The following is a 26,360-nucleotide window of genomic DNA, read 5'->3' as shown; positions in this document are numbered from 1 at the left end:
CCAATCGTTTTTTCCGATTATAGCGCCATTTATCCATAATAGGAAAAAATGGTGCGAATAAAAGTGGCTTATTTTTACGTCAAGGATCCAAATCTGCAATAAAAATTGGGGGCTCCTATTTAATATTTTAATGTAACCCCCCACCTTACCTCCGTGGGGGGGTCGTGTTTGGTGCCATTCGGTAGATTTTTGAAAAATATTGAATAGGTGTATTTGGCAGTTTTACGATCTGCAAAATATCGCAGGGTTCGTATTTATAATTTTTAATTTACCCCCCACCCCTCTCCGTGGGGTGTCACGAGCCCCCACGGAGGTGGGGTGGAGGATTTAATTTAAAATCTTAAATAGAAGCCCCCAATTTTTATTGCAAATTTACAATCTTTACGTAAAAATAAGCAAGTTTTATTCGACATATTTTTTCGAATTATGGATAGATAGCGCTATAATCGCAGAAAAATGATTGTTTCAAATGGAAAATTAAATTAAAAAATGCAAAGTACCCCACTTTATGGAAAACTTAACTTAACCTTTTTCTGATTTTAGCACATACTCTTCACAATCCAATAGGTCCCCATAACGCTCGAGTAACTGCAAATTTAGTATATTTTTCTCCCCTACTATGAGGATTTATTGATGAAAAACATGGAGAGTTGTTAACGCACATAACTTTTTTATTATCTCACATAAGTAAATGAATCGAAAAGGAAAATGTTAAGCAAGCCTAAGTCTACTATCGAGTATTAATTCTAATATTTTACATATGCTAGAATATTCCACAGGGTGTTCCAAACTTTAAGAAAAAAACACAGTATGATTGGTAGACCCGGTATAAAATGGTATTTACCTGTCTAGCAACAATATTATTACAGCGATATTCTTAAATAATAAGGCTATAACATACTAAAAGAATCACTCAAATCGGACCACTGGTTTATGAAATACGAGACATCAAACATGTCCCATTTTTAACGTGTTCGGCTAATTTTGCCGGTGTGTGTAGTTGCAAGAACAGTAGAAGAACTACAACGATTACTTGCAAACATAAATATTGCTTGCAACAATTGGGCCTTGTTATGCAAAAAGCAACCAACCCACATTTTTGAGGAAAACAAGATAATGTCACATATCGATTTAAAAATGTGTATTCTACATTGTGTAAAAAGCAGTCAAGCCATCCTAAATTTTAAACCGTGAAAAATACTACTCCAAATTATTTCTGTTTAATAATAGTTCACTTAAGATTTCGCATAAGCCAACCAATCCACTTGGATTGTTTGTGTGACTGAACCAACTGAACATATTATTACATTGCACTGTCGAAAAGTACCAACCAAGTGGGTTGATATTGTTATGCCGATTACGGTTCCTGGAATGAATCATCTTTTTGTTTTTTTACGTGTAGGTCGTACTGACCAATATTAGTTCATGCTTAAATATTAAAATATTTGTTGTGTTATATCTATTAATATGAAGAAATCTGTGAATCTTGAATGTGAAAAATACGTTTAAATCAAGACCTGTCAAAATAATTAAAGCGGCTCGCGAAAGGTTATGTTTATCTTACTTTTTAAATATTATGGTTTGTTGTTTAGACTGATTATCGCATATTTTTTTATTTGTATTGATATTATGTTTAATAGTAGAAATTCTACTGTAGGGTTTTACTATCAGATCAAGAATTTGCGAATTCTGATTTAATGAAAATGGAATTAAAAACTCACAAGGAAAAAGTTTTCCTGTAGCCTGGCTGTATACCATATATCACAAAAAATTAATTAAAATCCTTTATAAAAGGTATATGTATATATATTTTATTAAAATTCCCTTAAAGGGCTACGGCACAAATGCAGAACGTTTTCGATCTAAATACAGATCATCAACAGTGCTGAACAGGATGTTCACATGCTAAGCCACATACAAATTTACAAATAGTTTCCAAAAAGTTAATATTAAAAAGAATATTCGGGGAAGGCCTTATGCTAATGGAACTGTTTATGAAGCTTTGGTACCACCACTATGGCCATAAGGTAAACCCATAGCCCACCCAAAGTTAAAGAACCTTAATGAGATGATCCACCTAATTTCATCTGATTCTTTGGAGTTCTATACTAATCTTAAAGGCAGCAACAAAATAATCGAGGATATGTAGATGGCTTTAACACCGAAGAGCTTCATTTTGACATTGAAAAATTGGTAACGTTGATCACTATAGTATAATAAATAAGATGAAAACTTTATAATTATCTGTAAAATTTTTATTTTTAAATATAAAACATTAAAAACAAAAGTTTTTTCGATAATTTTTTGAACAGCAAAAAGAAACCAACCCTCAATATGTCTATTTTTTTTGTAAAAATTTATTAGGATAATTTTGATACAGCTATAATAAAATTGCTTTAAAATTAAACTATTGATTAGTGAAGTTATCGTTTAAAAAAATATGACGGAAAATTAAATATTTAGAAAAATATAAAAAATTAATTTTCTCTTAATTTATAAATTGAGGGTTGGTTGCTTTTTGTTTAACATGGCCCAATTATGGCATGAATATCCAGATCAAAAAAACCACTTCAGTAAAAACATGACACAACCAGCACATATTAGTATAAACGGCATTCAAATTGAAAAAGTATCAAGTTACAAATACTTGGGAACTTTAATAAACGAAACTGGAGACCAAAACAATGAAAAAAGACGTATCTTGAGTTCTAATTGTTGGATTTAAGTTTAGTAAACGTTTTTTTCTTCGTTTTTTATTAAGGAACAACTTTTATTTGAAACATTTTTTATCTCTTTTAGTTTATGAGCCAGAGCCTTAAAAACAATTAAATTGTTTATAGGTAACAATTTTTTGACCACTCGGATCGAAATCCACCCTCGAAATTCGTAATCAGCAGCCAAAAATCCATAAGAAATCGTTGAGTTTCTCCATCAGAATTGAAAAGGACACGGTGACACCTCTGGCGCCTAGACTATATGCTTAACTTCAAATTGCAGTCGCTAAAATGCCAGGTGACGACGTTAGGTGTCGCGTCAGTCATGCATGGAACGAATAGAAGAAAAAAATGATTACTTACTGAAAGTTTTAACTGCCTCCGTATGATACTTTAGCTTCTCGTCTAATAGCCCAACCGTATTTTGTATCATTTTCGACTTTTGTAACCACAGAACACCCTTGGCAACATTTAACTTAGGATGTTCTTTGTTCTCGTAGAATACCAAATACTTTTTAGTCATATGGAAGTTCCCGCTCTCGCTTGCAGTTGTGATCAAATCAATATCCATCGCAACTTTCAACTTGCACAGCTCTTTCTTATATGGCCTTGTATTAAAACCAGACACTGTCGATAATTTATCCAAGATATTGGTAATGAATTGTTTTCTATATAACGACTTGGTTTCGCTTAGTATCAAAGAGGGAGAAGCTTCAATTGGGATACTTGACCATCTGTTCTTCAACGTTTTCAAAACTCCGTCGATATCGTCTATAGACTTGAAGATTTCAATGAAATCTGATATTTCGACGATATTTTGCAGCTTCAACAGCTTCTGGAAACGCTGCGATTGGAACATTGGATTCAAAACTTGCCAGTCTTCCAAGAAATTCTTCTCCGAAATTCGTAAATAATGTTTAGCTGTCTGCAGGTCTTTCTCACATAACCACAACATGCACAGTTCTTCCGAAAAATGGTTATTAAGATACTCTTCACTTTTGGCATCTGATAAACAACTGTTCAAATTAGTCAAAAACTCTTCGTCAGTTTCTTGTGTAAATAACTGATTTTTCACGTGGGATGTTATATACCACGGCAGAAGCTTTTGTTGGGACCACTCGTCTTCCCAAAGGCTCTTCCACGTGTCTTCAGTACCTACAACAGTTTAACAGTAAAACACACAAAACTTTTCTTTTATTATTGGTGTATTATTAAATATGATATATTTACTGATAAATAGCAATAAAACAGTTGAAAATACAGTAGACTTCCTCTATAACGAGAACTGAAATGGCAGACTAATTACCTCGTTATAAGCGGATCTCGTTATATCAGACAACAATATTATTGTGCATACACGTAATATGTTACTTTTTACACCACTAAAGACTGGGACTTGGGACTTTTGACTTTTTTTAAACTAAATTGATGTTGCTCTGAAAATACAAAGTTTATTAATTTTACAATATTTATAAACTTAAAATTATACTACCTGAAAATACAAAGAAACAACAATTTAAGCTAATTATTCTACGTTAAAAAATTCTTAATCATTTATGACATTAAGTAATTTTAAGAAAGTTTATTCATGACATTTTGTCACTGTCATTTCACTTTATCTTGCTACTTGGCTAGTGTCTCAGCTACTTGCTTCAAACTTAAATTAAAGAGAATCTCGACAGCAGATATTGTATGTCGGGATTTCTCTTTACATATGAATATATAGTTTTCTGAAACATTAACTTCCTATAGTGAAGCCATTCGAAGCAATATAAGATGCTAAATGTTGTTTCCTCGACAATAAGGCTTCGCCATCATAAATTATTGTAAATTTTCTTACAATATTCAATATCGGTCGATAGATAAACAGAACAGGAATAAGTTTATTATAGACGGTGGATTTTATTACAGCACTATCCTCGATAACCGCACATATGTTTGGGATTTCTGTATACAGGTAGTTGGGGTATTTAATTATAGCCATTACAGCGATAAAAACAGATAAAGATACATATTGTTCATCCTCTATAACTTTTCCCATATGTCACGATTCATTTTCAATCAAACTCAGTCAAAACATAAAGTGAAACGAACGTCGATGTGTATATACATTTTGTATACTGTATACTATATACTACACACATCGGCGTACGTTTCACTTTATGTTTTGACTTAATTTGTTTGAAAATGAATCGTGACGCATGGGAAAAGTTATAGCGGACGAACAATATTTTATGATTTAATTTTTCTTCGATGTAACCAAATATGCCTCGTTATATTGAGGTGTTACAGTTCAATAGGAATTTTATGGGACATCTAGTGTACCTCGTTATAAGCGAAACCTGATAATAATCGTATTCGTTATAGAGAGAGTCTACTGTATCACATATTTATATTTTTTTAATCCAGACACCGCCAAAATTAACGGAACACCTTAAAAATGGGACGAATGTATCGAATTTCCTAAACCTGTTGTCCGATTTGAGTGATTTTTTTAGTATATTATAGCCTTATTCTTTAACAATATCGGTGTAATAATATTGTTGCTAGACAGGTAAATGTCATTTTATACCGAGTGTAACAATCACACTGTATTTTTCCTTACAGTTCGGAACACCCTGTGGAATATTCTAGCATATATAAAGTATTAAAATTAAAACTGAATTGTAGCCTTAGGATTTCTTAACATTTTCTTTTCTGATTCATTTGTTTATGTTGCGACAATAAAAAGGTTAGGTACTTCAACAACTAGCCAAGTTCTTGATCAATACAAGGTGTTTCTAAGTAAGTGCAAAAACTTTAAGGGGTAATTCTGCATGAAAAAAAGAATGTGTGTGTACTTTGTACGCACGTAAGAAGTTATACTTCTAAAAATGATTTCAATGAAATAAATATACTTTCGGACAATTTATTTGTATTTTATTTAAAGATTAAATTAATTTTTACTTACTACTTTCCAAAAATTTTTATTAAAACAATACCAAAAATTAAAAAAGATTAAAAAACACCAGGATTTGAACCGGGGACCTCTTGATCTCCAGCCCAACGCTCTACCACTGAGCTATACCCTTTTGTTTATACGGGCTACAAGATTTCTCAGACATAGTGACAAACCTACGAAGTGAATTATAAAATACTTTAAATATTACTTATTATCTTATTCCCGAGGTAGACAAGTCCAAATACACAAAAATTATAATAATAGTTATTTATTATATAAATGTTAAAAGCACAATTTTAAGGCACGTATGTGAAAGATTCGTTTCGCTCATTCTGAAATTCACATGAGTGCCTTAAAAATGTACTTTTTAACACCTACATCATACAATATTTTTTCTACAAACGTCTTATATATCAACAATTATAATTTATTCATTCTCAATTACAGGACAATACCTACAAAAACTTTTACTTGAACTTGACTGACATTCCTCCTATGCTTTAAATTGCATTTTTAACACGTTTATAGAAAAATATATTTAAAAACACTAATATATCCTTTCCACACCTTTTCTGGACTGATACATACATAAATTAAAATATTTAGTAACGAACTCCATACCGTCTGTGTGTGCATGCGCGCAGATTAATAAAATTTCACCCTCAATCGCGCCTAAAGAAGTATAACTTCAAAAATAATGAAGGCTTGCTTTATAAACATATGTCCGCAAATGCTTCGTTTCCGAGATACGGGATGTTGAATTTTTTCTTACAAACTGACGATTTATTTATTGCTCTAAAACCGATTGAAATATGCAAATGAAATTTGGCAGGTTTTAAGAGGTAGTTATGGCGCATTTTCTGGCATACAATTAAGAATTTTATATTCACCATTGGCGTGCATACGACATGTATCTAAAATGTTTATACCCGTATGCACGCCAATGGTGAATATAAAATTCTTAATTGTATGTCAAAAAATACGCAATAACTACCTTTTAAAACCTAGCAAATTTCATTTACATATCTCAACTGGTTTTAGAGCAATAAAAAATCAAGTTTGTAAGAAAACATTCAACATCCCATATCTCGGAAACGAAGCATTTGCGGACATGTGTTTATAAAGCAAACGGTCATTATTTTTTCATGTAGAATTACCCCTTAAGATTTGTCGCACTTATTTAGAACAACCCTGTATTGACAAAGAACATGGCTAGTTGTTAAAGTACCTATAGTCCAAGTAATGAAGCTTAAAATAGAACAAAACCTCGCAATTTTTACAGAATGGATCTATTTGCTTGAAAATTTGAGAATAAATAGTGGATAGTCCAAAGATCAAAATCTATATCATGCCGAAAGGCGCTTTTACCATGGGGGTGGTTGCCACCCCATCTCGGGGGGTGGAAATTTTTTATTATATTTTAATCACAAAAGTTGGTGAAAACGTTCATTCTAAGCAAAAAATGTTCTATACATTTTTTTGATAGAATTGACAGTTTTCGATTCATTCGCTATCGAAAGTGTTAGGTAATCGAGCTATACTTTATTATATGTTAGCTCTTCTTCGTCAAATGCTAAATATTGTAGTTTCAAAGTCAAAAGACGGGAAAACTATGCATTTTTCGAGGACAACTTGTTGTAACTAATTTGAAGTATTTAAAAATATCTATCTCCAGAAATAAAAAAAAAGTCTACAGCTCAAAAATTAAGTTACTTATAATGAAAATAATATCAGTCCCTATTTTTTTAAGCGAAAAAGTGTTCGGAAGCAACCCCCTAATCACCACCCTAATTAAAATTAGTCACTGACCTTATTTGATCTTTTTTACTTATGTATTATTAATAGGTTCTAGAAGTTTGACCGGCTTAGAATATTTCGTAAAAAAAATGGAGTCAAAAGTGAATAACGAATTTTTGTAGTTTCGAAAAAAATGGCCTTTTATTCAGAATAGCAAGATTAGCATCAGAGATACGAAAAAAATGTTTAAATATGAAATTGTAGCTTATTTAGTTCTCAAGAACCTGGTTTGCAAAAAATTTTTTACGGTAAAAATTGAGTGAGCTATTGACAATTAGAACTTCTAACAACCTGCAAAAACCACCTTTACCAACCCTTTCAAAGTCACCTCTTTTTACGTCTGACGGTTTTAAAAAGATTTAATATTAATAGGCTTATAAATCTTGTAAAAACCTACAAAATTCTTGTTTACCAAACTTTCTAAAGCAAAAAATAAAAAAGTTGCGATTAAAAAATCAATATATTTTTTTGACAAACAAAAAGGGAGAAACCAATTGGAAGCATAATAATGTAAGTTAGCGGTGTTTTTAGTCATTGGCCTTATTCATTCTTATTTATTTGTGTATTAATAATAGATTCTAGAAGTTTGACTGGCTTAGAATGATTAGTTTTAAAAAAAACTGGAGTTAAAAGCGAATAAAGAAGTTTTGTAGTTTGGTAAAAATGCCATTTTCTTCAGAATAGAAAGATTAGCATCAGAGATACGAAAATATGTTTCAATATAAAATTGTAGTTTATTTAATTCCCAAGAAAAAAAATGGTTTGAAAAAAATTTTTCTCCGGCAAAAATTGAGTGAATCTTAAATGAGTATACCATGGACCCATGGAGTATACCATCGAAAAACATTGATTTTTTCGATATAAAAGTAACACTTTCGATAACGAATAAATCGAAAACTATTAATTTTATCAAAAAATGTATAGAACATTTTTTGCTTAGAATGAATGTTTTTGTCAACTTTTGCAGTCAAAATATAATAAAATATTTCCACCCACGAGATGGGGTGGCAACCACCCCCATGGTAAAAGCGCCTTTCGGTATCATATAGATTTTGATCCTTGGACTATACATTACTTATTCTCGAATTTTCAAGAAAATCGATCAATTCTGTAAAAATTGCGAGGTGAAAATCTTCGGTTCCTGGCCTACTAACTTTTTTTATTATCCAACATAAGCAAATGAATCAAAAAAGAAAATGGTAAGAAATCCTGAGGCTACAACTGAGTTTTAATTTTAATAATTTATATATGCTAGAATATTCCACAGGGTGTTCCGAACTTTAAGGAAAAAATACAGTATGATTGTTACACCCGGTATAAAATGACATTTACCTGTCTAGCAACAATATTATTACACCTATATTCTTAAATAATAAGGCTATAACATACATAACAATAACTCAAATCAGACAACAGGTTTAGAAAACTAGAGACATCTAACATGTCCTATTTTTAAGGTGTTCCGTTAATTTTGCCGGTGTGTGTATTTGCTCAAGTTGCTGTTTTTCCTGAAAACTGGTGTAACTTGAGACAAACGACTCAGGCTTCCTCAACTCATTCAATTAAAGACTATACAAGCTGAATATGCGAGCATTATCATAACGAAAACTTTATTTATCTACGAAAAGAGTTATAAATGAAAATGTTGTTGGTATCCATAATTTGAGAAAAATCTTCAAAAATTTTTTTCCATTAGAAGGATTTAATTGCACATATCAGACCATAATTTTTTATTCCAAACAACATTTCATATAGTCGGTTAGCTAAACTCAGACACAACTGGCTAGTGATTTTAGTCAGTAATTTTGCCAATTTGGCAAAAAAAAATTACTAAATAGTTAATAATTACTAAATACTTAGTAAAAAATAAAAAAATTACCTACTAAAATCACTAGCCAGTTGTGTCTGAGTTTAGCGAACCGACTATAATAATAATTTTCATTTCATAGCAAATGGAACAGTCCATTTATCATTAGTTACTCATATTAAAGGGGAGGCCGTATACTCGTATAAACCTTTTTAAACTTAATAAATTATTGCTTTCAAAATATACTTAAAAATCTTATTTATTTTATATATTAATTAAATTCACTATCAAATGTCATTGATATTTTATTAATACTTAAATTTAAAATTTAGTTTGACATTCACGAAGTGTCAAACTCAAATGTAAATAACCTATGCTTTGCTTAACAAATTCAGATTAAGAACTAGCCTACTTACTAGCAACGATTTCAGCTGACGTTTAGTGTGTCGGCAAAAATAAAAGGATTGTGACGTCACATTTTAGACTTTGAGGTCGATTATCTCGAAGAGGGTTAGAGATATCGAAATGCCGTTTTCAGATTTGGATTCACAAGACAAAACTACATAAGAATACATCGATAAATCTGTTTTAAGTATTGCAGGAGCGGCAACGTACTAACGCACAGACTTTGCGAATTTATAAACGAAAAGTTTTCGTTGAAAATGTAAACGCATACATCACTTGAGAAAGGCACTCTGCCGAAACAGCTGCATTGACATTATTTTGTAATAAATTTTGTGGAAGTATAGAAAACAAAAGTATTCAGTGTTTTAGTGTTAGATAAAATCAACTTCCATCAAGTAACGGTTGAATCAGTCTCTTACCTACAACAGTCGCTACAGCATTGGGGATAGTTTCCCATTGGCCAAGATTGGCAAAGCATTTGAAATAGGCGTCGTAGTAGAAATCTCTTCTGTTGTGCGATTCATCAGATGAGATCAACTTTTTATAAAGGTCAGCAGCATCTTTGTAAAAATGTTTTGACTCATAGGTGATGGCTTTTTGTAGGTCTCGTTTACAGTCCATTTTTTCTAAGAAGATAGCTCGAACGGTATCCCACTCTTCGAGTTCTTTATATAACCTACAAAAAAAAAAGAATGGGATAGGAAAAAAAGAGTTTGGAGCTCAGGAGCATACAAGATGTTAGTGAGATCGAGAAACGTCCGTCGAAAAGTGTTTCAAAAAAAATATATATACAGACGTATATATCTAAGAAGATATACATATGTAGGTATTCTTTAAAGACAATCGTAATAAAAGTCCGTTTGATGTTTAAACAGTTTTAATTAATAAAATAGATAGCTAAATTATTGATACTATTAAATTGACGAAATGTAAAAGTGTTGTGTAATTGCGACTAAAATCTTACGTGTTCTTATTCTTACAAAAAAGAAATGTATAATACCCGTCTTAATTCGTCTTTTTACGTCTTATTAACCATAAGAGCACGTCCGTCGCGTTTATGATGGTAAAATCGACTGAATGTATTCGTTATCTTTCCCTACGCTAAAACAAACCCTCTTAGGCTAATCTCCTTTTTCCTGTGAAACAACCCAATTAAAATTGGTTCAAAGCATATACCGACATCTTCCAATAACCCAAAACTACAAAAATTAGTCAAGCTAGCTACTTCGCTACTTGTTGATCTTTAACGATCGAAAATAAACACAACGATTAGATACGCCCACACAGCTGCCCAAAGGGACGGCCGTTCGTTTCGTATTTCTACTAATAATCAAGGAAAAATGATATACAGGGAAATTTAAAATATAAGGTAAACTATTTACAATCCTACACATATATCTTATATACAGAATATATAAGAAGACTATACAATTACCTTCAATATGGAAACACATTTTGCATTAAAGTTTGTTTAGCAGTAAATGGTTGACTTCAATTAAAACATCCGGGGTTAACCGATAATATGATAAAAGGCCCGGTTTCAGGTAAAATTGAAATATGTCTGATTTACATATTTCAGGTAAAAATTTTGTGGATCCTTTGCTTTATTATAGAAGTACCGTCTAGTCAGTGTTAATTGCAAAAGACCAACTCTGTCTACCTCGGTGGCTTATCGCTCCGGACCGGTCTTAACAATGGGCCAGGTCACATAAATTTAATAATATTTACGACCGCACTAATTGAAGTCAACCATTTTCTGCTAAACAAACTTTACCTAGAAACTACAGAAAACTACAGCAAACTAGACAGTTAAAAGCTCGTCATATCCAAAACCAACTCCATTGCACCCTTTGGCAGATCTAGACGTTTTCCATGGGGAGGGGGGACTTTTAATCAAACACCAAACAAAAAACTAAAAAGTTGAAAATATCTCAATACCGAAGTACTTTCTATACTTGTGAAAATCAAGTTTCACCTATGTATTCCCATGTATTAGAAGAACTTTTCTCAAAACAAATTAATACTTTTTTTTATAGATATTAATTTAAATACAGCCGTTTTTCAATCATTTATACTTCATAAATTATCCCACATTATCAGTTTTATTATACAGATTGATCCAAAGTACAAAACAAAGTAGGATGTGCACTAATCAATATTCAAAGTGGATTTAAAAAATTATTCAAATTGCCATGTGAATCATCGATATACACTGCTGAAATGGCAGCGATAGTTTTTGCTTTAAGACACATAATATATAGTTACGAATCCTATAGCTGCATAATATTTACAGACAGTAAGAGTGTCGACAGACTAACTAACGTACATAAGTCCCAACAACTAAATCATATAAAACTGTAAATTATGAGTGTTTATAATAAAATTGCAAATTTAGGAAAAAATATTATATCATGGATAAAGGGACACTCGGGCATTAGTGGTAACGAAATAGTAGATAGGCTAGCCAAATCCGCCCTAGATATAGGCGAAGAACCTCCCCTGAACTTACTACCCATTTCGGATATTGATATTATTAGTAGACGACATCAAAAAGAAAACTGGCAAACGTATTATCGAAACACAAGAACTGGAAGTTATTACAAATAAATGCAGCCTGAAATTCCCATAGAAAATGGTTTGATTCTGTATAAAATCGCCATTTCATAAGAGGTATAAATAGATTGAGATGTAATACGTAATCACGCTCTTACCCCCCTTCATATGTAGAGTTTGGGTCTCACAGAGTCACCTAATTGTGAGTGTGGAAAAGATGGTGATCTACTACATATTCTTCTCGGATGTTCCCATCAATCAGTAAATATGAACAAATTTTATGATAGGTAATCTTAATATATATTAAAAATTTCACGTCCCGTCTACCTGAACAATTTGGTTTTTTCTGAAGATATTAATACATTAAAAATAATTTACGAACATATCAAAAATTTTAAATATAAATTGTAGCAATTAAATTAACCCTGTATTTAAGTAATTTTGTTAAAACAAAACATGCATGTTTGTTAAAACAAAACAAAAATGTTTGTTTTGTTGTTATTTTTTTTTAAACACTGTAGATTTAAGTGCATAATAATTATTGTATATTATAATTGAAAAAAATAGAAAAGAACAAGAAAAAAAAAACAAAAAAAAAGAGAAAAAAACTAAGAAGATGTAAATAAACCTCCGAGATGTTGAATCGGGTCTATGTCTTAGCGTATTAAAAAAACAATAAAATAAAATAATAAAAAACAAATTAAAAATATAATCAATTAAAAAAAATACAAAAAAATAAATATTTACAAAAAATATTTACAACCAAAATCGTGTATTATTTAGATAATAATTGTAGTATACCCTATTCCACGAACATACGACTGTGTTGGATTATCTCGACAACGAATATTTTATTGTGCAAAATATGAAGAACAAAAGTAAATTGCAAATTAAATTGTTGTTTATTGCAATAATTATTAAAACCATTTACTTTCGTTCTTCTTCTGTTGTACACTAAAATATTCGTTATCGCGATAATCCAAAACAGTCGTATATTCGTGGAATAAACCATATGTTAGTTTGTTATGTATGTAGAGTTAGAAATACAGAAAAAATTCCTCTGATTGGAAAAAATGTTTTTAAAATAACAAAATGTCTGACTAAATGGCTCGGCCAAGGCCATCAAATTCACACAAAAAAAAAGGCATAAAAAGATAAACGCAAACTACCAGTCTAGAGAAAATTTACTATACCGGGGAAATTCCGAAAGAATGGATAATATCTGAGTTCATCCCAATACCCAAAAAACTCAACGCAATGAAATGGGAGGAATATAGGACAATCAGTTTGATGAACCATGTTTTAAAACTTTTCTTGCGAGTGATCCATGAACGTGTCTCTAAAAAAATAGGCGATAGCATAACAGGAAACCAATTGTGCTTTAGAAAAGGCTTTAGCACTAGAAATTCCTCATTTACTATGCATAGTGGGCCAAAGAAAACAGTCTACCTCGATATTTGGCAGTATTTATTAGATTTAAGGAAATGACGAAACAGGTCGATTTTTGATATAAGGGGGACACATTTTTACAACACATACATCTGTCATTTGTCAACCCCCTCCCTTCCATTTCCCCACCACCATTTTTAAATAGGGAATAGGGGTCGTGTGCTAACTCATTTGAAAGGTTGTTCAATTATAGTTTAATTTTAACTTTATTAACCGCTTAATCTAATAAGAATTATTAACCGCTGCAAACAGAGTTAAATGGGGCGCGCTGATAACCAGTGTCCTTAAAAGATAAGGCACATGAAGCAGAATCAATCTTAGCTTAAAAAACATCTACTTACTCTGCCAATTTAATCCAGCTAACAGTCTCCCAATCATCTTCTCTAAATTTCCGTTTACTAGTACTAGGCATGTCGTCCCCTACACCTGATATAAGATACTCTTCAATTAAAAGTGCCCCTGTAGAGGCCAAACCACTTTCTTGCGCAACATAAGAAATAAGTTTTGGATCAAATACCATTTTCTCTTTGTTTTTCAGCAAAATGTCCAAGAGAGCAGCAAATAGGTATCGGTTGAATGACACTGATGATTGGAAGATATTTTTGATGCTATCTGACACCGAAGAAAGGAATCGTTGATTGTTTTCTATTTTGTTAGCGAGGCCTTTAAATATTTCCAAGAAGAGGATCTTTGACATCTCGCTATCGTGCTGAAAATGAGGAACATATTAGTAAAACCACCGAGAGCAGTACCTACGTAGCAATAATTAAAGTTAGGGTGACCAAAATTCATGAAAAAATGGTTGCGATTGTGATTTGTGTCATTGTCTACTCTTATAAATATCTTTATAGGTTTATGCTTTGTATATTTCCTTTATTTATGTTTATAAGAACGAGATGTTGAAGTATATAAGAACGAGAGATTCATCTAGCAGGCCAGTCAGTTATCGACGCGTAATAATTATTGTATTTCGAATCGAGTTCTAAATTGAAGACTAATAGCATATGAAATGTTAAAACAAGCAATAGTAAACTTGAGATGATTTAAAATTAAATAATAAAAAATGTGCACATTAAAAAGTTAATAAAACAAACTGGCGCAGCTGGTAGGATAGTAGAAATCTGTAATTAGTATTAAAAGGTGATTGATCTATTCATATAAGTTTATTTTGGTCCAAAATGCATTAAGAATAAAATAGTTTATTCTAGAACTATGTTTTTTAAAGGTCTATCTAAAAAAGGTCGCCTTAAAGAATTTTTAGCCTACTTACCAAAGCCAAAGCCTGCAAAGGTTTCAAAAGAGCCGACAAGGATATCTGAACATCGGGAAAGTCCCCTTTCCTGTAACTCCTGTAAATAGTAACCTTTTTCTCTCTTTCGATGGCTGCTTCCTTTCTCTTCTTATCCGTAGTAATCTTCTTTTGCGTTTCGTAGTTGGCCATCATGTAAGAAATCTTGGAAGTATTTTTGAGGAAGCGTCGTCTGTTGACTCGGTACTTCTGGGATATATTTACAGTATTAGGGTTCTTGAAATTAGTGTCCAGGTCAATGCCTAGTGTACTTTGCAAGCTGGTGTAGGTAGATAGTTGTTGATCGTGGAAAGATTGTGTTGGTGCGAATTGGAAGGTTGATTGTGTCTGCCGCAGAGCAAAAATATCTTTATCTCCCGAAAACGTCGTGCTAAAACAAGATATTAGCCAACAATTTAGTGAACTCAACTTTTTTAAAATTCATGTCTCAGAATCTCGCACTGAAACTTCAGTCAGTCCCAGGGCTTCTGGGGGTGGGGGACAGAAATTCGATTAGAGAAAACAGAAACTTGACAGAAGAAAGGGTCTTGTGCAACATCGAACACTTAGTAAAATAGAAATAGCCGAAATTAACAACATAATTAAGAAAAAGTCTAGAGAAGACGTGAGGAAGTACAAAATAACACAGTTACATGAAACACTACAAAAAAAGAAAGGAATACGAGACTGGAAAAAGAAAACAAGCGAAGATAGAAATCTGATTGAGAATCTAATAATAGGTGTAAACGAGGAAATTACAGCAATCCAAAAAATAACCATCATAATAAAAAAAATACTACTAAGTGTTATACAAGCCAAAAGAAAAACTGCCACTAGGTAAAGAAGAAAAACACCGAAAAATAATAAAAAATGTTGGATCTGAAGATACACCAGATATAAAATAGAGGACGAAATAAGAAACGCAATGTGAGAAAGGTTCAAGTGAATAGTACAGTAGAACCTCGGTTAACCGATTTCCGGTTAACCGAGATTCCGGGTTAACCGAGGCCATCCTAATATGAATTTTATAACTAATTTTATATCAGCAATAACCTTACTCAAAAAACAATCAAAGACTTCTTTGTTAAAAATGATAATTGATTCACATGTAGTGTATTTGAGATTCAACTGTTGTAAGGTTATGTATTATTAAATGCGTTTTATACCAAAACAATGTGTGTTTGTCCCAATTTTTATGTTATCCTAACAATCGTCTTTATATTGTACTATATTTAGGTTACGTTCCGTGTTATCCGAGTTTTGCCGTATCCGAGGTACTCTCGGTCCCAATTACCTCGGTTAATCGAGGTTCTACTGTATTAGAAATAATAAAGTATGGAGTACAATACATCATAAAAATGCTAAAAATTATTTTTAATAAATGCGTAGAAATGAATGAAGTATCTACAGCTTGGTAATGCTCTTATAAAACTGGTATTTAAAAAGGAAAATAAATCTAGCAAAAACTAAATATTTAACAAACGAATCTCTAGATATAACTGAGGATATAACTTAGTCCAGGGCGCATCTGTTTTGAGATGGACGTTGAGAGGTGACTCAAATTTTTTTGCAGAAATTGCTTGAAAATAAATCAAATAATAATATTTGAGTTATCCTCCCTCTCAAAAAGGTCCGGAACATTGTTTAAATAATCAAAATGTCAAAAAATTAAGGAAAAATTCGATTTTTTTCTTCGTTTTTTGATTATAACTTTAAAAGTATTCATTTTCGAGAAAAGTTGTACTGACATAAAAGTTGCGTAATTAAATTTACTACAACATAGAATTGGTTAAAAATTTAAAAAATAGTCACCCTAGTTGCAAAATATCAATAATTGCGAAAAAAACCATACAAAAACAAGTACAGTGGAACCCCGTTAACTCGGATTAATTGGGACCGCGGCCGATCCGGGTTATCGAAAATCCGGGTTAGCCGTAGAAAATGGTAAAAATTAATAAAATATGGTATGCTTACAGATAAACTCCGTTATAATTGTCACACAGACACTGGTAAACCACGTTCGCATTCCACACAAAACCACACATACAAAGCGTCGTCAAAAGTCTCATTCTTAGCTTTATTAGCTTTGCACCGATTAAACTGTCTTTTGTTATCATTTTGAAAAAAAAAATTCTTCGATTTTAGTTCTATTTTTCTTCCAATCCGATACTGTAGATGTACCGACACCATAATATAATGCTGCAAGATTCACCTTTATCAATTCTACTTAATGCTTCTAGTTTCTTTTCCATTGTCACTACAACATTTTTACGTTTTGTTGCCCTTATAGACAAAAGACACGCAAACACAAAATCTGAATAAATTTACGAACGATTACAAAACGGAAGCCAACAATAATACCACTTTACTACACATAATACCGTCTCTGATGTTATGTTATTTAATAAAAGTGATGACTAGAACATTGTTAAAAAAAGAATTTTAATAGTCTTTTCTAAACAATGCTAACACAGACAGTTTCAAAAAAATAAAGGATAATACAGGTGCATGTTGTTTTCGACAATGAATGTGGTGTACCATGAGTCATTTTTACTATGTTATATGTAGTTCAATCCGGTTCCATTATCTCTCAAATATTATATTACATAGAGTTGGTACAAAACCTCGTGAACCTTGAAAATGCGTATGTATAAACGAAATAAAATGAAGCCAAAAACATACGACTATTTTATTTGCTGCGAATTGCGCGACAGGGTCCCATCTGCACCCTGATATTTTCAGTAATGTCGGATTCATCAATCGTTTCGTTCGTATATTGACGTCACCAAATGAATGAATTAGGTTCACGAGATTTTGTAACAGCAATACATTTTTATTGTTGAAATGTTTGTCTGATAAAAATCGGTCCGGGTTAGCCGGAGTTCCGGGTTATCGGGGGCCGACTTATCGGGGTTCCACTGTATTCGCATTTTACGTTATTCAACCATTTATGCTAAACTTAGGACCTTCATATTTCACCCAGAAAAACTTCATGATACAGTAAAACAATACTATAAATTTCATTAAGATCGGTTCAATAAATTTTGCAAAATAAATTTTGCAATCCAGCTTTCGCAAAAAAAATTCATTTTTTCAAAATGTTACAGGACTGAAAACAAAGCAGATAGCAAGTCGAATTTTTTTTTGCTTATAGAAGTGTACTGTGCCTTTCATTTGCAATTTTCAAAATTAAAATCGATTAATTACCACGGCGTCAGAAAATTTTTGAAATAAACGATAATTTTTGATGCTACGCGCAGGACAGCGGTGTTCGATTCACACAAGTAGATTTCCACCAAAATTTCTTCCAATGATTATCTAATATATTATTATCTTACTCTATATTTTGTTTTATTTTAATATTTTAATTCCACAAAAATCAAACTAATTTTATTATTGTTTGTGAAATATTGTTTAAACAATTGCATATATTTAAAAATAATAAACTTTTATTATTTAAGTTAAAATATATGAACAAAGAAAGTTTTTGCTAATAAAAGTGTTATTTCAAAGGATAGAGTATGTGCTTTTATTTTGCAATAAACAAATTTATTTATTTATATCGAAATGTAATAAAAATTAAAATGTATCAATCATTGTCAAAGGTCATTGGAATGCCCAATCAGAGCAAACTATCCGCTGTCCTGCGCGTAGCACCAATAATTAATGTTTATTTAAAAAAATTCCTGACGCCGTGGTGTTAATCGATTTAATTTTGCAAAATTGCAAATGAAAGGTACAGTACACTTCTATACGCAAAAAAATTTTCAACTTGCTATCTGCTTTATTTTCAGTCCTGTAACATTTTGAAAAAATGAATTTTTTTTACGAAAGCTGGATTGCAAAATTTATTTTGCAAAATCTGTTGAACCGATCTTAATGAAATTTAAAGTATTGTTTTACTGTATCATAAAGTTTCTCAGGGTAAAATATGAAGGTCCTAAGTGTAGCATAAATGGTTGAAAAACGTAAAATGCGAATACTTGTTTTTGTATGTTTTTTTCACAATTATTGCTATTTTGCAACAAGGGTGACTATTTTTTAAATTTTTAACCAATTCTATATTGTAGGAAATGTAATTACGCAACTTTTATGTTAGCACAACTTTTCTCGGAAATGAATACTTTTAAAGTTATAATCAAATAACCAAGAAAAAAATCGAATTTTTCCTTAATTTTTTGACATTTTGATAATTTAAACAATGTTCCGGACCTTTTTGAGAGGGAGGATAACTCAAATATTATTATTTGATTTATTTTCAAGCAATTTCTGCAAAAAAATTTGAGTCACCTCTCAACGTCCAAATGTACTAAGATTTTTACAGATGCGCCCTGGTCTAACTCTGGACAATAACAATACAGAAAAGGTTAAGCCGTATATATTGTTACAGTCGGAAAAATGAAAGAATACCCATGAACAATCACATAAATCACTTATTTTGTTTTTGCTGTCTTTTTCTATAACAAAGTTTGTTATTTATGGAAAAAGACAGCGAATACAAAATAAAATATTCTTTCATTTTTCCGACTGTATATAATTTTATGGGGAAAATTTAAAGATTTCAATTTATGTCCAAGACCATGGGATCGTACATTTTTATCGCCCTGTATATGTAAATAATATATTTTTAGTCGTAAGCAGTGTTTCGTGGAAAGTGAAAAACATTAGTGATTAAGATTCTACGAACGGTCTTAACAATTCAAGAACAATAGAACTACATTACGATCGGTTTTAGAAAGTGGATGTATTTGCGGTTTGACGGGAGTGTTTCTAATGCTTCCTAGAAAGTAAAGACGGTAATTAACAAAATTGTTTAGTTTTAGAATATAGGGTTTTTCTAGCATGTAAGACAAAAATTAATTTTGGTATCTACTGGAATTTTACAAGATGGAAAATTTGTATACAACACTATTTGTTTTTAAGAAAGGAAAGTAGGGATGAAATGTGTAGAGAGAATGCTTTTGATTGGCGAGGAGACTGATGGACGGGAGTAGATTGTTTTAGTCTCAGATGGATGAAGGAAAAAATTTTTACTGTGTAATTAAGATCTGAAGAGAGCAGTCCAGTTCAGAAAGTAGTGATTTTGTGTAAAGTTTGTGGCCGTATAAGCAGATTTCTGTTGAGACGAAATTGTGATCGAGTCCAGAAGTAAAATCTCGTGTCCGAATAGATTCCAGTTTCTGTCTGGAACGAGTATTCGGTTTTTATCAATTTTGCACAAGATATCGAGCTGAGAAAAAAATCTTGGAAGCATAAAGATTGATATTGTTTGTATCGAGTCAGAGACTAAATTAAGGAGAGTTTTCGAGCGAGTGCTGTTTGTTGGTGAAGCAGTTGGAAGAGTAAGGAGCGTCGCAGAATCCGAAGGAGAACGTGTGGGGAAACCGAGGACAACACAATCAATGATAAGAAGTATAGAAGATAAAAAAGGTTAGTCAGATTATTTGTAAAAAGGAGAGTTGTTTTATATTGCATACCATATTAATTTGTTTTAATTTGACAATTTTACAGCATAATTCAATCATTCATAAACTCATAGAAGATATAAGTAATCTATTTAAAAAGGTGAAAATTAAAATTTGTTTTATTTTTATAATAATAAGAACAGTCTACCGAATCTTTTAAAGGAAAATTTGTTAAAAAAAGGAAATTAGTAGAATTAAAGATTAATTTATTAGATAAGAAATTTTACAACAAAGTTGAGTTTTAGCATACATTTGGAATCGTATATTTATGGTATAGCATATAAATAAATAGTATTTCTAGAATTTACATGATTTTGAGTACATTTATTTTCCTTGTTTTGTCCCGGATGAAGTGAGCAACGAGAAATACTAGAAGCCACAAATTAAAGGTAATGCTTTAAAATCAATTACCCCTGAGAATAAATTTTATTGGAAATATTTATTAAATTTTGGTTTTGTTTCCATGAGTAGTAATTAAAATAATTAATTAATTAATCGAATTAATAAGATAGTTCAGAAAAATAAGGAAAAAAAATATCGTGTTGGTGACACATCCCCCTCCAGGCTGAAACCAAATTTTTCGAGTAATATGGTCATCTATAATAATAACCTATATGTTTCCTGCAGCCGATTTTGATGATATACATAGTTATAAACAAATGAAGATCAAAAAACGGTAAATTTTAGCTTTTTTCGTCTCTTCCTAAAAAATTGGGCATTTTAAACAAATTTGAGAGTAATAAACTCATAAACCGTATAAAAAACTTCAATATGGCGTTCGCTGAATATGTCTATCCTTATTGGTTACTTAGAAAATTGCCAAATAAATCATAAATTTTGAGTTTTTATAAATATTCATAACTTATGTAAAAATTAACTTAGAACCTTCTTATTACATATAATGCTGAGACTTATGGTGCTTAAATTACACCCTAAATTCCAAAGCAATTGGTCAAATAGTTTAAAAGTTATTTAATTTGTTTATCCAAAATTAATTTTTTTTGCAACACTGTAAGTCAGAAAATGATGAAGTTACAGTAATATTTTGGATAGTTTATGAAAGAAGAAAATTTACAGTATTAATTTAATTTAAAAAAAATGACAAAAAATAATTATAGATATTGCAAAATAATTTTGCAAAAACATGTTAATTAAAAAAATGGGGGGGCTAACTTTGTCCCTAAATGTCCTAGAACAGTTGTTTTTCTTTCTAAATGTGTATAAAAATTCAGTCTTTCTAAATATGAAAAAATAATTTTTCTACGGGTAACGGTTAAAAAGTTATTCTAATTGTTTATAAGTAAGCAAAAAATGGACATGTTTTTGCAAAATAATTTTACACTGTTTAAAATTATTTTTTGTCATTTATTTTTAATTAAGGTAATAGTATAAATGTTCTTCTTTCATAAACTGTCCGAAGTATTATTGTAACCTCATAATTTTCTGACTTATAGTGTTGCAAAAAAAATGAATTTGGGAAAAATAAATTAAATAACTTTTAAACTATTTGACCAATTGCTTTGAAATTTAAAATATAATTTAAGTACAAGAAGTCTCGGCATTCCGCGTAATAAGAAGATTCTAAGTTAATATTTACCTAAGTTACGAATATTTATAAAAACTCAATATTTATGATTTATTTTGCAATTTTCTAAGCAACCAATAAGGTTGGACATATTCAGCGAATGCCATATTGAAGTTTTTTATACGATTTATGAGATTCTTACTCTCAAATTTGTTTAAAGTGCTTAACTTTTTGGTAATAGACGAAAAAAGCGATAATTTACCGTTTTTCGATCTTCATTTGTTTATAACTATGTATATCATCAAAATCGGCTGCAGGAAACATATAGGTTAATAATATAGATGTCCATACTACTCAAAAAATTTGGTTTCGGCCTGGAGGGGGATGTGTCACGAGAAAAACCTTATTTCTCTGGACTAAGATGCTGATCAATCTCTTAACAGAGAGAAAATAGAGAGCATAACAATAGGACAAGCTATCAAAGCTTAACCCAAAGACTTATTTAAATAGAAGATATTCCTTAGCATGGTCAGTATTTGGAAGATTACAAATAGTATTCAAATTAATCTTACCAAATACTGGATACACATGAAGATAGATCGCTGGTACCTATGATTAATGTGATTCCTAATAGGTCTGGATCCCGCGTATGAAAAAAAAGTTGATTAATAGCAAGCTGAAAATTTGTTAATAGCTTAAGGGTGTCTAGTCGGATAAACTTTGATATATGGGAACACTGGAACAGGAGCAGTTTTAATTGTGGAACAGGTTAAAAATTTGGAACGGTCAGACCACGAAAACGGCACATTTATTTTGTCCGACAGAACAGACTTAAACTCTCCGAACAGAGATTAAACTCTCATGCAAAAATCAGACTGCTATTTATCACCTGTCATAATTCCTGTCATTTGACATATTCTACATGTTCCACTCATTAAAGCGCCCATTTGGTGATAAATAGCAGTCTGATTTTTGCATGAGAGTTTAATCTCTGTTCTGAGAGTTTAAGTCTGTTCTGTCGGACAAAATACACGTGCCGTTTCCGTGGTCTGACCGTTCCAAATTTTTAACCTGTTCCACAATTAAAACTTCCCCTGTTCCAGTGTTCCCATATATCAAAGTTTGTCCGACTAGACACCCTTAAGCTATTAACAAATTTTCAGCTTGCTATTAATCAACTTTTTTTTCATAAGCGGGATCCAGACCTATAATACATTTCCAGTGAAAATACTAACTCTTTGATAAGTGTTGGCGATACAATTTTTTTGTATATACGTGTCCGCGAAGATTATAACTCCCAAAATATTTATAACGAAAATATTTAGTTCATAATCGATGCCGACGAAAACAATTATTTCCCTTTCTGTTCCTGTTTCTGCCGACGAAAACAATTATTTCTGAGAACTTTTTAGTAATTATAATTTTCGTGGACCCACAAACAGAAATGATGTTTTTTGCTGATACTCCTTAAAAAATAATTTTTTTCGTTAACACTTTATTAGTGATTATAATTTTCACAATCATATAATCGAAAATAATATTTTTTGCGGCGTTCATTGAAAGTTCTATTCTTAATGGCATTTTTCGGAGTTATACTTTTCGTAGGCGGCGGCGATATATGAATGATCCTGGGCAGGATACATATAGTGGAGTGCATTTAGATTTTCACTTCGGAAAAAATCAAACAAGATAAAACTTTTTATAATTTCATTAAGAAATGTTTAATAAACAACATATCAAAAAGTTCTACTCGAGAAGTGGGTGCTTCATTTTTTATTAAACAAATGAACAGCGAAGTTGGATGTTTTTTTAAATAACTCCAAAAATATAGTTTTTAGAAAAAAACTGACTTAACCATTGAAAAATTCAGAAAATTTTACAAAAAAAAACCTTATATAAGATTTTTCTAAAATTAAATCTCTAGCTTCTGTAATTTTTTATTTATAACGCTAAAGTCACCCTTCTCACACACATTGGCGCACTGTAAACTAGAGTTGGGAGAAGTACACAATTGAGTTTTTTTAATGTAATTCTTTAACTAATGGATCAAAAGAAATTTTACAAATTGGACATAAAAGAAAATTAAATAAGCTATCTTATGGTTGTAATAAAAAGAAATAAAGTGTATGGACATAAGTACGGTGTTGGCGGAAAGTGAGCCTTACATGAATTTTGTTTAAAAATGATTTATAAATGTGTAACTAATACAATTTTACTTATAAAACTCTCAAATTTGCACAACTTACCTCTCAATCATCTTACTAAACGATGTTTCATTCAAAAAAAATCTCAAAAATTTAATTCAAATAATACGCTGTCTCAAAAAATGTAATTTTTGAAAACTTCGTAGTTTTACAGAATTCCCACCACTTTAAGACGGTATTACTGAAGTTTGAATAAATCTAATACAATTTTTTTGATATTTTTTTTAAAGCTTAGGATGTAATATTTAAAAAACACTGAATTATTTTAGTTTAAAAATGAAATAAACAATTTCTTTTTGAGAAAACTAAGAAAGATAACAAAAATGTAATACAAAAACCGAAAATTACCAGCTGAAAAAATGTATATACAGAGTGATCAAAACTTTTTTCTGTAAAACTTACCTAAAATATATTTAATAATAGGCTTCAACAATAATAAATGTTCAACAAAAAATTTTTTTTAGCTCTTATACAGTATGTCTGCGTAACTTGGAACCTATTGATAACTTTTTTAATATCAGTTTTACGAAAAAAAGTTATTCTTTGTAAAATACTCTGCATCGTATATAACATAAGTCGCAACCATCAAATATCAAATTTTGTTAATTTTGTACGAGGTATGTCAAAAAATATGAATTTCACTCAAGAGTAAAGTACCTTTATATTTCACAATATCGAAAATTTTTATAAAGAAAAGTTGTTTGGAATTAAAAACTATGTTCCAATATGTAGTTATATCCTTCTAATCGAAAATTTGTTTGTTTTAAATATTCTTTCAAATTAATTATACCCAACATCATTAAATTTTCACTTATTATTTATGATAACCGATTTATTATTAATTTTATGAAGAAAGTTATTCATCATAAATAGCTCTGCATGGTCTAACACTTAATATGCAAATATAAAATATTATATTTTATCAATATTATACGAGGTAGTATGTAAACAAATTATATCTCGCGCAATAAATATGTACCTTTATAGTTCACAATATTTCGATTAGAAGAGTGTAATTGCATATTGACACATGTTTTTTAGTTCTGAGCAACTTTCCATAATAACAATTTTCAGTATTATGAAAAATATAGGTATTTTACTCCTAACTGAAATTTTTATTTATTGACATATCTTGTACAAAATTGATAAAAATTGATATTTTATGATTGCATTTAAAGTTTTAGAATATGCAGACCTTTTTACTAAGAATAACTTTTTTATTTATAATTGCAACAATTTCATGAATATTGAAGAAATAGATTTTGAATAATTTGTTCTTTCTTTCGAATACATTTTAATTTTTAATAATATTGTGAAAATTATTTGTTTATCTTTTTTTAAGAATGAAATTCCATATTCGCTTGATTGGATTCTACTTGTTTTTCATTTAAATATCCGCCACTTTGGATCCGCCATTTTGAAATTTAAATTTTTAATCTTTAATTCAGATTTAACAACCTGTTAAAAATAAAGACAATAAATATTTTAGAAAAATGTTCTTTTTTATGTTCTTTTTAGAAAATCCGCATTTTGAATCCGCCATTTTATAGTTTATAATGTTAACATTTAAGTTAGGTTTATCAAAGCTCTCAAAAATAAATATATGTAGAAATAAATACATTTTGTAAAGAAATTATGATTTTACAACTATTTTTTAAGTTATCCGCCATTTTGGATCTGCCATTTTATAATTTAAATTATCAAAATTTGATTCAGGTTCAGCAACCTCTCAAAAATATCCACATATATGTAAACAAACACGTTTTATAAAAAAAATTCGAATTTTACAACTGCTTTTGAAGGAGTTTTAGGAAAAAATCCGCCATTTTGAATTTGCAAATTGTAATGTCAGATTCGGCTTCAGCATAATCAAAACTAAAATAAAAACATTTTTTATCAAAATACAATGTTGAATTCACCCATAATCTTAACATTATTTATACAAAACAATTGTTATTGTTTAAACAATTAATAAACAATTAGCGGCGAAATTTGTGAGTAGAACTTTTTACTTTAACATATTTATAAACTAACAAAAAAAGTTTTAGAAAAATATAACCTTGTTTGGTTTTTTCCGAAACATTGTATCTTTTCGTTCTAATTGCACTCCCCTAATATGCAGAATGGAAGACAACCGTTGAACAAAGCGAATTGTTGAATAGAGACCTAGAGCAAATAATAGAAGTACAGGTAGACCTCAAAACAGATGGAC

General features: G+C 30.6%; 1 protein-coding gene across 1 annotated transcript in view; it reads right to left on the bottom strand.

Moving 5' to 3' along the window:
• The window catches only part of LOC114324552 (DNA-dependent protein kinase catalytic subunit), a 105,402-nt gene that overhangs the window by 32,595 nt on the left and 46,447 nt on the right, over positions 1–26,360 (bottom strand). The window contains exons 19-22 of the mRNA XM_028272413.2: positions 14,937–15,345; positions 14,008–14,375; positions 10,084–10,340; positions 3,078–3,869 (exon numbers count right to left, since the gene is read on the bottom strand). Of these exons, the coding sequence (XP_028128214.2) occupies positions 3,078–3,869; positions 10,084–10,340; positions 14,008–14,375; positions 14,937–15,345 (1,826 nt within the window). The remainder of the gene's footprint in view (positions 1–3,077; positions 3,870–10,083; positions 10,341–14,007; positions 14,376–14,936; positions 15,346–26,360) is intronic.

This window comes from Diabrotica virgifera, chromosome 3 (assembly GCF_917563875.1).
Source record: "Diabrotica virgifera virgifera chromosome 3, PGI_DIABVI_V3a".
Taxonomy (NCBI): domain Eukaryota; kingdom Metazoa; phylum Arthropoda; class Insecta; order Coleoptera; family Chrysomelidae; genus Diabrotica; species Diabrotica virgifera.
This window is presented reverse-complemented; position numbering and strand designations above follow the sequence as displayed.